The sequence below is a fragment of the Nuphar pumila genome, chromosome 6, assembly GCF_984573655.1.
Source record: "Nuphar pumila chromosome 6, dmNupPumi1.hap1.1, whole genome shotgun sequence".
NCBI lineage: Eukaryota > Viridiplantae > Streptophyta > Magnoliopsida > Nymphaeales > Nymphaeaceae > Nuphar > Nuphar pumila.
In genome coordinates, this window is record NC_143254.1 from 13,345,676 (window position 1) to 13,357,907 (window position 12,232).

At 38.9% G+C, this 12,232-nt stretch overlaps 1 protein-coding gene across 1 annotated transcript; it reads left to right on the top strand.

Annotated features, from left to right (window-relative positions):
• The first annotated feature begins 1,631 nt into the window (after window positions 1–1,631).
• Window positions 1,632–9,844, top strand: LOC149834018 (polygalacturonase At1g48100-like). The gene is made up of 9 exons (XM_090009260.1): window positions 1,632–1,832; window positions 2,145–2,273; window positions 2,364–2,531; window positions 2,804–3,011; window positions 3,106–3,187; window positions 3,354–3,462; window positions 6,619–7,007; window positions 8,389–8,924; window positions 9,762–9,844. Exons 1-9 carry the CDS (start codon window positions 1,632–1,634, stop codon window positions 9,842–9,844), a joined length of 1,905 nt encoding a protein of 634 aa, XP_089865386.1.
• Window positions 9,845–12,232: the final 2,388 nt, after the last annotated feature.

Genomic DNA, 12,232 nt, shown 5'->3' on the forward strand with positions numbered 1-12,232 from the left:
CGGCGGCGACGAAGGAAGGTTGACGGAGATCGACTTCCGGCGAACGGCGGGGGCCGGCAGAGAGGTCGACGGGATGGATAGGGCGGCAGGAGGGAGAGGGCGGCGGGCGGGAGCAGCGAAAGGAGAAAGGAAAAAGAGGGCTGGGATTAGGGGTAATGCGACATTTCGCGACGGCTAAAATTCCGTCGCTAAGCCATCGTAATTCAAAAAACGAAAAAGGTGACAGAAAATATTCCGTCGCCTAGGCCGTTGCTATTTTGCGATGGAATTTTAGCCGTCGCAATTCCGTCGCTAACTGTCGTATTTATTGCGACAAAATATTCTCTCGCACAATCCGTCGTTACGTAGCGACGGATTTTGCGAGGGAATATAATCTGTCGCTAGTTTCGTAAAATTCTCCAAATATAGCGACAGATTCATTTCTCTCGTTAATCCGTCGCTAAGTAGCGACGATATAACTCCGTCGCTAAATTCCGTCGCTAATCAACTGTTTTTTTGTAGTGATATATATATATATATATATATATATATCGATTTGTATATATTGATACTATTGATGCATTAACACATTGTGGTATTCTTCGTTTTCCAACACAAATTTTGTAAAATTTTCTAGTGCTAAGATTTATGACAAGGCATACATGTATATGGGGTGCGCCCTGATTATTTCGCTGGTCAAAGTGAGACCGATGCATGAGCTCTCTCTTAGTGAACCCACTCCAGGCCTAATCATAAATGAACTCAGCTCATTGGGCCATTGGCCACTCTATTTTCAATCCCGGGGCCTAGGGATTGGGTCAAGCTGACTTCACACTGGATCTAAATTTTAAAGAGTGGGTCCAGTTCTAGATCCTGATATAGCTTGGATATCATAGTAGAAACCCAGACCCGGCCCTAATATAATAACCTGACATCGAGAAGTACTGCATCCATTGAAAACGTGTCTAATATACCGATTCTATGTGGTATAAATTGAACAGTTCAGGCTAGCTATACACCCCACCTCTGTCCCGATTTCTATCCAGATCCGAAGTGACCCGGCCACATATATTATTTGGACCTGACAATGTGGGTCGGATCTATGATGGAATCAAGGTCTGGGCTTCAACCCGTTTGTATCCGTACTGTTACGGCTATCACCGAACGACTTGTGCTTGGTCAACCCGCGGACCTGAATGTTTCTTGATCCAACCTGATGGTGCTGGGACCCGGCCTATTTCGGATATGGGTAGGTGGGGTCCAACTCAAGAGATTCCACACGTTATGGGATCCCACAAGGAGAAGCCTTAAAAGGAGTGGTTAGCCTCTAACCACAACGTGTTTTTTTCTCTCTGAAATAATCGTGGACTGGGTTTTGTGCTGCATATTATAATACAATAATGTTTGAGACAAAATGGGAGCCGCCCGTACATTACACTCCATGTAGACGATTCTTTCAGGATAAAAACACAGAGAAAAATAGAGGAAGAAAAAGGGAGTCCAATATGTAGGCACCGAAACATGCAGGCCACTTTCTCTTGCGAGTAGAGAGAAGCAACGTGAGGAACACTACCGGTAACTGACTAAGCTGCCTTTAAAAGCTGCACTCTCTCTCTCTCTTTAAACAGGACAGTACGCACGTAGTAGCAGAGATGTCACCAAGAAACCCCATTCTCTTCCTTCTCTTCTCACCCTTCATTTTGATTCTCATCTTCCTCTGTGCTCCCACAGAGGCTAGGCGTGCTACCAGCAGGAAAAAGTACTCCCCTGCTACTTCTCCTCCTTACTCGGGTCGTACTTTCGACATTCGATCTTTCGGTGCCGCAGGCGATGGAGTTACTGATGATTCAAAGGTGTTAGCACATCCTTCTTGTAGTGATATAGCTTTTTCTCACGTCCAAGATGATGAGAATGTTGCATGAAATATCATTCTGCTTGTTTTTTTTCAACTTTTCTGAATTTATCTGTGTTTTTAGTTGTTGTTTAGTCCTTAGTATTGCTGCAGGTTATTCATGTTACATAAGTCGTGTAATTGAGAATTCTATATATTTTCATAACAGAACAATGGCGCCATTGTTTTCTTTACTGATTTTCGTATATGAATGACCCGAATTTCAATGCAATATAATATGTAGTCTGAAAGAGAATGGAATGAAAATTTTCAGGCACTGCTGGCAGCGTGGAATGCCGCTTGTTCGGTAGAATCTGCCACCATTGAAATCCCATCAGACTTCATGTTCCTCATCCGCCCACTAACTTTGCAAGGACCTTGCAAGCCTAACCTTGTGCTTCAGGTCAGCAGTTAATTACTTACATTCCATCTCAGTTTTTCCTATGCCAATTCCAAGGAATCCCGATGAACACATTTTCCTTCATTGAAGCAGATAGATGGAGTTATCCTGGGCCCATCAGATACAAGTAATTGGCCAAACACAGCGATTCTCAACTGGATAAATTTGAAGTGGGTCACCGATTTTACAATCAGAGGAAGTGGAATTGTGAATGGCCGAGGATCAGCTTGGTGGAAAAGCTCAAAAAGAGCAAAACCCACCGTCAGTATTGTACTTTGATAAAGATGCAAAACACAACCCTCGTTGTGATCTCTTGCTTAAAGCTTTCATTATTAATGCTCATAGTGAAGAGTTGGTGATCAACTTGTTGATTTGAATTTCCTACCAAACTTTAAAAACTTGCTATTTTTAATATTTTATGCATCAACAGGATAGAAATTTTTGTTTGCAGCCATGCCTTTGTGTGAAGGCCTATGGATGAAGATAATATGTAGCACTTTTGGTTTACACTGATGAACTATGCTTTATTCCAGGCCATTAGATTCTATGATAGCCATAACGTGGTCGTGCAAGATATTACTATTGCTAACAGCCCTCAGTGCCACCTGAAATTCGACGGTTCCAGCGGGATTCGCGTGTCGAGGATAAAGATCACGTCGCCGGATAACAGCCCAAATACGGACGGGATCCACCTCCAGAATACCAAAGACGTAGAAATCACGGACAGCACTATTGCATGTGGTATAAGCCATGTCTAGCTAGTATCGTCTGTCTGAAGGTTGTCTGTTTAACCTGCACCATTTAAACGAACTTAATTACTGGTAATCTTGTGCAGGTGATGATTGTATATCGATACAGACCGGGTGCTCCGGCATCCAAATCGAACGCATCAGCTGTGGCCCTGGACACGGCATAAGGTATGGAAGGCAGACCTAGTTGGTCGAGCCATATCCGACCAAGCCCCTCAGTTGAGTCACGACACTTGACTCCGAGTGGAGCCTGGCTAGTTCAGCTGAGTTCGTGTTAAAGTTCTTAATGGTGGTGTAGGCACTGAGTATCTTAATTTGGAATTGGTGTGAACAGCATAGGTTCCCTTGGAAGTGGAGGCACCGTAGCATGTGTGAGCAATGTAACAGTTCAAGACACAACCTTCCACGATACCATGACAGGAGTCCGGATCAAAACATGGCAGGTATTAATTTAAAATTCCCATTTTAAAACTATCAAATCTTTCAATGTCATTCGTTTTTTTCTTTTTTCTTTTTTACAAATTTAATTTCATAGATGTTCTCAGCATTGGTTCATTTACTAATAATTGAGTCTTGAATGATATTTTCTAGATGTAAAACGTAATATTCTGAAAATTGAAAATTTATGAGAAGTTTAAATCATTGATTTTCAAACCCTGCATATGTTAGAACGGATTATTCAAGAGCTGATTCATATGAATCATGCATGTAAAACACTGTAAGGTCAGATTTTCGAAAAAAGTAGAAAACCCCCTCAAAAGTTCTAGTTTATACAGTTTAAGGATTGCATTGCACCATATATGTTATCAAGCCTTATGGTAATTACATGAGGTCCTATTTCTTTCGAAAACTACACCCTTTTGTTCTCCCATAGACCTTCATATGACTTTTGTGATATTTTGAAGTCTTCAAGCGTCTTTTTCTTTCTCACAAGTCTTCAGTTTCTGACTATTATTTCACCTTTTTTTATTGGAATTGTGATAGATTTTTTGCACAATATCTCCAATCATATATTAATATTCTCTCTTTTATTGACAATATTTCTAATCCTCTTCTGACATATTAATTTCTAATCTTATCATTTTTTTTTTAAATTTCACATACCCACCATAATGTATGCATCTCTATGATATGTTCTCTCCTGTCGCCGATTCTTAGTTGCCCAAAACTTTACTCCATTTAAGGGTGTTGCTTTGGATTAGAAGAGAAAAAATTTCCATTGAAGGGGACGTTATTGTAAATTTAATAAGGAGTTAATAGTGGCATCCATATCATTTAATTCATAGATCCCGAGTTCCATTTCGTGGTTGTTAGGAATGCTTTTGACATTGATATCAAGAAAAAATTTCATTTAGGGGTCAATCTTTTGACCTAATTTTCAAAAATAGGCCACACGTTTCTGAATTTTCTAATATGGACCTCTACTTTCCTAAAAACTGCCAAACGAGCGCCTCCATTTATTATTGCCTATTGACTCAAGTTGAATCATAATCAAGTTACAATATATAATGACATTAATAATCAACATCTCAAATTATTTGCCATTTTCTTTATTACGAGGATGGAAGAGTATTTTTCAATTTCAACAAAAAAGGATCTCACCTTGGAAGATGATGGATGTTGACCTAAGGTTCTTTGATAGTTTTCAAGAAATGCCCATATCTGAAATTTGAGAAGAGTGAAGCTCATTTTTGAATTTAGGGGGTAAAAGGTTGGCCCATGAACAGATTTTGTGAACAAAACTTCTTAACTATCTAGTTATTATATATCCATATTCAAAACATATATAGTCACAATTCTCATTACGAGGACTTTGTGGACAAAGGAAAATCATGTGATAAATTAAAAAAATTGTTTTTCTCAAGAAGATATTAGCTTATTTAAATTTTTAGAATATATAAGAAAGTATATAAAAATACAAGAAAACTTATATATATATATATATATATATGAGAAAATATCTGCAACTAATGAAGGTAAGGAACTAATGAGCTACAAATCATAGGTTCAAGTTGTATCGACTCAATCTAACCACATAGATGTATTCAACATGATTTGTTTGCTAAGGATCATGCCTTAGATCATTCTTTTCTGATTTTTAGACCCCTTTAAAAACATGATCTTTTGAGTTATGAATTTTTGGTACATTGTGGGCCGGTGATTTTTAGACCCCTTTAAAAACCTAATTATTTGTCATAATTACATGATTCAAAACAAGTTTCCTACTAAACAAACCATGTATATCACATCTGTAACATTTGATCTACAAAAAATTGATTTTTTTTAAGAGTAATTTCTACTCATTAGTTCCTTACCTTCATTAGTAGCCAATATTTACCTTATATATATATATATATATATATATATATATATATATATATATATATATATATATTCGTGCTAAATATGACATGGTGCTAAATGAAACATGCAATTATATATATATATATTCGTGCTAAATATGACATGGTGCTAAATGAAACATGCAATTGGATTTTTGGGTTTTTTCAAAATTCTAACCAAACAGATGTGATTTGTTTTTATAGGAATCAGTTCTTTGAGCATTTGATTCTGATACATAGATAGGTTACCTACTTTTTTTTATAAATTTTCAAGTCTCCATACCATTTTTTTCATCCAAAATGCATGATCCAAGTGTTTATTTCTAGTAAATCAATCATGTTGAACATATGTGTATGGTTAGAATTTTGAAAAAAACATAGAAAATCCAATAAAATGATTTGTTTAACACCGTGCCATATTTAGCATATATATATATATATCGTGTTAATTGCATTGTAATATAATGATAAAGCATGATATTTTTAAAATAGGTGATATTTAAGAATATTGCTTTTTTCAGGATTATATTGGTTTTGAAATAGCGATAACATCCCAAGGTTTTTAAAATATTCGATATTATGACTACGATTCAAATCCTACTTTTGCAAACTCAAGCGATTGAATCAATTTTCTTGAATGCAATTTAGAAAAACTCAAGGGCATTTTGGTAAATATGTGAACTCTAAGGGCACATTTGTTAGCGAGCAAATGGTAGGAAAAATGCAAGCAGAAAATAAAAAGTGGCAACTTTTATATCTAATCCAAATGAGAGAAATTTTATAAAAACTCGGAAGAATTTTTCATATCAAAAGTTTTCCTTTTGCATTAGAGCAACCCTTCACCTTCAAAGTGTTGGGATCCTGTGCAATCCCATTGTATAAATGCAATGTGAGGCTGCAGTCCACTCATCTGCTGTTGGGCCCACTCTGATAGGCTTTTCAACAGAAGATGGAGGGTGATCAGGTGCAGCGGCACATTGCATTTGTGCAATGTGATTGCACCTGTTCCTGTCTCACATTCAAAGCATTTCATTCCATTCTGTTGCCTTTCTCCATCTTCATCTTCCTCCAAAGTACTTTGAGGCAGAGTTTTCAACCTTAATTTTTTAACTTATTACACAAAAAAAATGAATTTTTTTTACTTGGAAAAGTTCTCATATCAAAACTTCTCACAGGCAATTTTTTTTTCTTATGATATTTTTTCTTACTTCTAAACGTGTCCTAAACTGCTCGTTTTCTCCAATATTTGGTTGGCAGGGAGGTAAAGGCTCAGTGAGGGGGGTGACCTTCTCGGGGATCTCCGTGTCGAACGTGGACACGCCGATCGTGATCAACCAGTTCTACTGTGATGGAGGGTCGTGCAAGAGGAGCTCGTCCGGCGGGGCGGTGGCCGTCTTGGGTGTGACTTACAACAACATCAAGGGCACCTACGCGGTGCAGCCCATCAGCCTCGCCTGCAACGATGCGCAGTCTTGCCTTGGCATCAGTCTCACCGACGTTGAGCTCTCGCCTGCGCCCGGCGGAGCCAGAGGTAGGTATGCCCAGCCCCTCTGTCGGAATGCCTACGGAGAGTCCAAGGGCTCGCTCCTCCCCCAAGAGATCGGCTGCCTGCAGAAGGGCGGCTTCCTTGACTCCGCTACCCGCCTGTTGGATCAATGCTCACCATGAATCTACACCGCCATGTATGCATAATTATGTGGTGACCAGAATGAGCACCACAAGGTCAAGGTCTTTGCGCCTTGAGCTTGCCAGTTGCATACAGTCAGGCGTACTTTAGGAAATAAAGCAAAGGATGAGGGATCTTTGAGAAAAAAGCTGCTTAATTTTATTGGTGGCAGCTAAGAAGATATTTGGCTTAATTCTCAAAGTCAACCATCTAAAACTGTGTTTGCCTTTTGTTTTTCCTGTCGTCGTTGAAAGAGAAAACTGGGCACGCTTCCCTTCAGTGTATAATTTTCACGTGAAGGTGATGAATGTATCGGGCTGCCTTTTTTCACGTTACGTATAAAGTTACAAACAAGTTTACTATGAGCAATCTGTGTTATATAGTGTGCTTATTTTTTCTTTTCTCCCTTATGGCATGTTTGCTCCAACCAACCCCCATTGGAATGTGTTTCTGTGATCAATTGAAGGCAGATCCCGGAAAATACTGAGAGAGGGATGTTGGACCCAAGTATTTAGGGTCCAAATGTGTGGCTATACTCGTGATTGGAACCCTAAGAGACAGATCCAGTTTGGATTAGAACTCCCGACAAATCTGAATCCAATTAGTTGGGTTCCATAAAGTAGGTACTATCCATTTAATACTTGGATTAGTTCGGGTTCAGCATGAAGACCAAATCGGACAGATAATCCAATCTAATTACATATACAACATATCCGATTAGCTAATCAGATCTGAATTCAGTGTTACCTTTCACATCTGAATCCTAACCCAAATCTGAATCTTATTCACCAGGAGCTTGATCGAGTTCATAACGCACATACACACTTGGTCAAGTTGATTATGGACTCGTACACCCCACCTCCCAAGCTGTATCTTAGTCTGAATCTCTAATTCGGATCAATCGTTTCCTAGAATAAGGGTGTATTTGTTTGCATTTCATGTGATTCCATTGTTGGAGTACTTAACCTACCTTTTACGTGGTAGTTACTCACATTTTAGGACTCCTTAAGAGGTGTCCCTTTCCGATAAACATAAGGGATTAGTGGAAACAGTTAAGATAACAGCTCCCTAACTAAAGGCTATAAAATGGGTGTTAATGAGAAACCCGATAAGTGAGATCACGAGAAAAACACAGAAAAAGGGTTAAGGTAGAAATTACCTTTTCTGAGCATTTTTCATAAAGAGAGGGAAGAGGGATCCTGCTCACTAATTGCTGAAGGTGCTTGCGCTCATTGGAGGGCTACAATTCAGCTGAGGAAAGAAAGTTTTCCCCTGTTTCTTATGCTCTGCAAAATACCATTAGCCGTTGTCGTTTCTCAATGGCTTCTTCAGGTACACCTCCATACTCTGTTTATTCGCAGGCTCAACATTGGGTTATGGGCCCACACTTTCCTGCTGCGTGCTATGTTTTATGCCCCTCTGATGCAGCATTTTTTTGGCAGTCGGGTCCCTGTCCGGCTACAAGGCGTCGACGTCTCCCCCCTTCAAGAAATTGACCCTATACGGTTCGCGGAGGGAGATGCATCGATGTGCCAGATGCTTTCTCTGTCGAGTTTCGGGAATGCCCAGCGTTATGCCGGTTGTTTCCCAAAACGCCCAAATCAAAAATCTTATCGATCACCGGCGGGTGTTTTCCTTTCTTCTGCGAGGAGCCTTCCGAAACCACCGTCGACTGACGGCCATGAAGAAGGCAGCCAATCGATCTTCACTGGCAATGAAGATCGATCGGCCGGTCGTGGTCGTCGGCTCCTGATTGTCGCCCTTTTCGGTTTCCCTGTCATGGGAGATCTCTGCTTTTCTTCCAGTGGTCAGCCAAAACAAGGTGAAATCCACCCTCTTTTCCGTCTGCAACAGAAGTCGCCGGCGACATCTTCCGACGATGAGGCTTCGAAAGGGGGTAGTGGTGGCGATCTTTCAGGAAGAAAGAGAAAGATCGAAGGGGGATTCAGGGTTTCTGAAACCCTAATCGTAAAAAGGGTTTTTATAGTTTCGGGTCGGGTCCATATTTGGATCCGGATCCACCCCATCCGTACTGATCCATAAGGTTTCATTGGATCGGGTCCTAGTTTGGGTGAGGGATCCAGCTTTCTCAGAAACCCAGACCCATGCCATTTTCGGATCGGGATCGGGTCTATAATTGGATCAGAACCTGACATACCCATACCGATCCATAAAGGTTCTTTGGATCGAATCTGATTCTCAGATAAGGGATCCAAGATCCTTGTGACCCAGACCCATTTTGTTTTTGGATTCGGGTCGGGTTTTGTGGAACCTGATATGGACTCCGGATCTGTATCTGATCCATTATGCTTCACTGAATTGGGTCATTGCTTTAGATCCAGATCTGCGGACCTGTACCAACCCATAAAGCTGTCGGGTTTGGATCTGGATACAGGGTTGCAGATCACGCTACCCAAGTCCAAATGTCCCTGGATCGAATTCAGGTAGTTGGATCCAGTTTTGTCTGTGACGGATCCACTATTCGGTTAAAATCGAATTATATGGATCAGGATCTGACAGCATGACAAAATCAGATCCACTGCACTGTAACAATGCCTGAACTGTTTCAGCCAGTTCGAATTGTTTCTGGACCGATCTGGGTCTCTTTGGAACCAATTCTCAGTCATTTGAGATTGGTTCATTGTTGTAGAGTCTGGTTCAGACTGTTACAGACTTGACACATCATTTTTTAAACTAATTCATGGGTTTTAATAACTGGTTCATACAATTTTAGGATTGGTTCATGGGTTTAATCACCGGTTCAATGGGTTTTTCGACCGGTTCAATGGGTTTTTTGATCGGTTCATTCAGTTTTAGGACCGGTTTAAGGATTTTATCACCGGTTCATAAGGATTAATAACCGATACAGTTAATTAATGACCGGTTCAAGCCTTTATTTCACCGGTTCATTATATGAATTACTATATATTTTTTCTTCGGTTCATGGGCATAAACATTAAATTACATGTTAAAAGCTTTATTTTGTCATGTTCATGCATTTTATTTGTAATTATGCATGCATAAATGAATATATAATATTGGCATCAAAGATAACTAGATGACTTAGTGAATTCATGTCACCAAAGTGACTGAATGCACGCGTGTTGTCAAGTTTTTATTCTATCATATAGGTTTAACCAATATTACTGTTGTACTTAGATTCATAAAATGATAAATGACCCAAAGGTAGTTTTATCGTGTTTGAAATTTAGGTAGGGTAAAATGAGGCAAATGTGTTGAGATACATTGCACATGTGTATCCAAAGGTACCATGTGTTGATGGTCTAGCTTCACATGAGCCACAGTTTTACCAACTATGATCGGTAGGTGAAGTGATTACGCGTATCAGAGCTCTTACCAAAGTAGGACTCCGATGACCCCCTACACTTGCCCAAAAATAAGCAAATTCAGAGCCTTTTATCTATTGCTTTTTCCATCAAGTTTGTCTTGTATATGCTTTCTTTTGATACATATCTTTTGTCATACAATTTCTAGTTTTGTGATTTTAGATAGCTCAAGTTCTATACATTTTCTTGATGAATCTAATTTTAGTGATTAAAAAGAAACTGTCAATTTCATATTGGGGTATGTGGATCTGGATCTGACCTTAAGAATGGATGAGCCTGCTGCCCTGACTGATCAAAGCACTGTTGAACAAAAGAGCGCTTTTGAGAAGTGAAAGCGCTCGAATAGGCTTAGCCTATTGCTTTTGCAATCTAAAGTGGCTATGAATATTCACAGTGCTATCCCACAATGCAGGACAGTGAAAGAATTTCTGAGTGCTATTGAAGCACAATTTGTCAGTTCGAATTAGGCCAGAGCCAGTACCCTAATGTCGAAACTTATATCTATGAAATATTATAAAGGAGATAATATTCGCCAACACATTTTGGAAATGAGGAACATAGCATCTCAGCTGAATGACATGAAGCTGACCCTTTCTGACTCATTCCTAGTGTATTTGATTATGGGGTCCTTACCTTTGGAATATGGACCTTTCAAAATCTCTTACAACACACACAATGATGAATGTAAATTCAATGAACTTATGTCCAAGTGTGTTGAAGAAAAAGAAAGATTAAAAGTAGAGAAGGTGCAAAGTGCACATATGGCTTCTCATGGATCTAAGGTAGGATCGAAGAAGAATGCATTTAAGAAAAATGCTAAAAGTCAGCAGAAGATAAGACATTTCAAGGCAAATAATTCGACTTTGCTCCCATAAAATGCTTCTTTTGCAAGAAGAAGGGACACAAGAAGATAGATTGCATAAAGTACAAGAAATTGTTAGAAAAAAAGGTAATTTATCATTTGTTTCTCATTAATGTAATTTATTATAAAATTCTGAAAACAGCTGGTGGATTGACTCTGGTGCTACTGTTCATATTTTCAACTATCTACAATCGTTCCTGAACAGAAGGGAACCAACAATGTATGAGAAGAGCAACTATTCGGGAAACAAGATGCTTTTGCATGTGAAGGGTGTTGGGACCTGTAGGATCACTTTAGATATAAGCATAGATTTGGATCTTAATGATGTCTTTTATGTTCCATCATATAACAGAAACTTAAATTTATTTTCAAGATTGGATAAATTTGGATATTGCTTTAAATTTAAAAATTCTAAGTTATTCATTTACAAAAATTCTATTAAAATTGGTTCTGCATTAGTTTATGATGGTTTATACAAATTAAACATGAAGATTCTTTGACTTCTGAATACGCGTTGGTTGGGAATAAGCATAGCATGATTAATGATAAATCCTACATGCTTTGGCATCGAAAGTTGGGTCATATCTCTAAAAAGAGAATAAAGAGACTTGTAAATGAAGGGATCTTGAAATCTCTAGATTTTACTGACAATGACCCGTGTGTTGATTGCATAAAGGCTAAGCATACAAACACATGTAAAGAGGGTGTCAAACGTAGTAGTGAGATATTGAAGATAGTCCATACGGATGTATGTGAACCTTTTACCCCCTGTTACACAGGCAAAAAATATTTTGTCACCTTTATTGACGACTATTCACGGTATATGTATCTCTACTTGATTTATAAAAAAACTGATGTTTTTCAGATGTTTAAAGAATTTAAGAAAGAAGTAGAGAAACAAACCCATAAAGTTATTAAGATAGTCAGGTCTGATAGAGGTGACAAATACTATGGTAGGTTTACTGAGATGGAGCAAAGAGAAGGACCATTAGTGCG

Excerpts from the sequence above, each read along its gene's own strand:
- LOC149834018 (XM_090009260.1), top strand. The coding sequence starts at position 1,632 with ATGTCACCAAGAAACCCCATTCTCTTCCTTCTCTTCTCACCCTTCATT. Across the intron at positions 1,833-2,144 it reads GAGTTACTGATGATTCAAAG|GCACTGCTGGCAGCGTGGAA; the intron begins GTGTTAGCACAT and ends GAAAATTTTCAG. Across the intron at positions 7,008-8,388 it reads CTTGACTCCGCTACCCGCCT|GCTCAACATTGGGTTATGGG; the intron begins GTTGGATCAATG and ends GTTTATTCGCAG.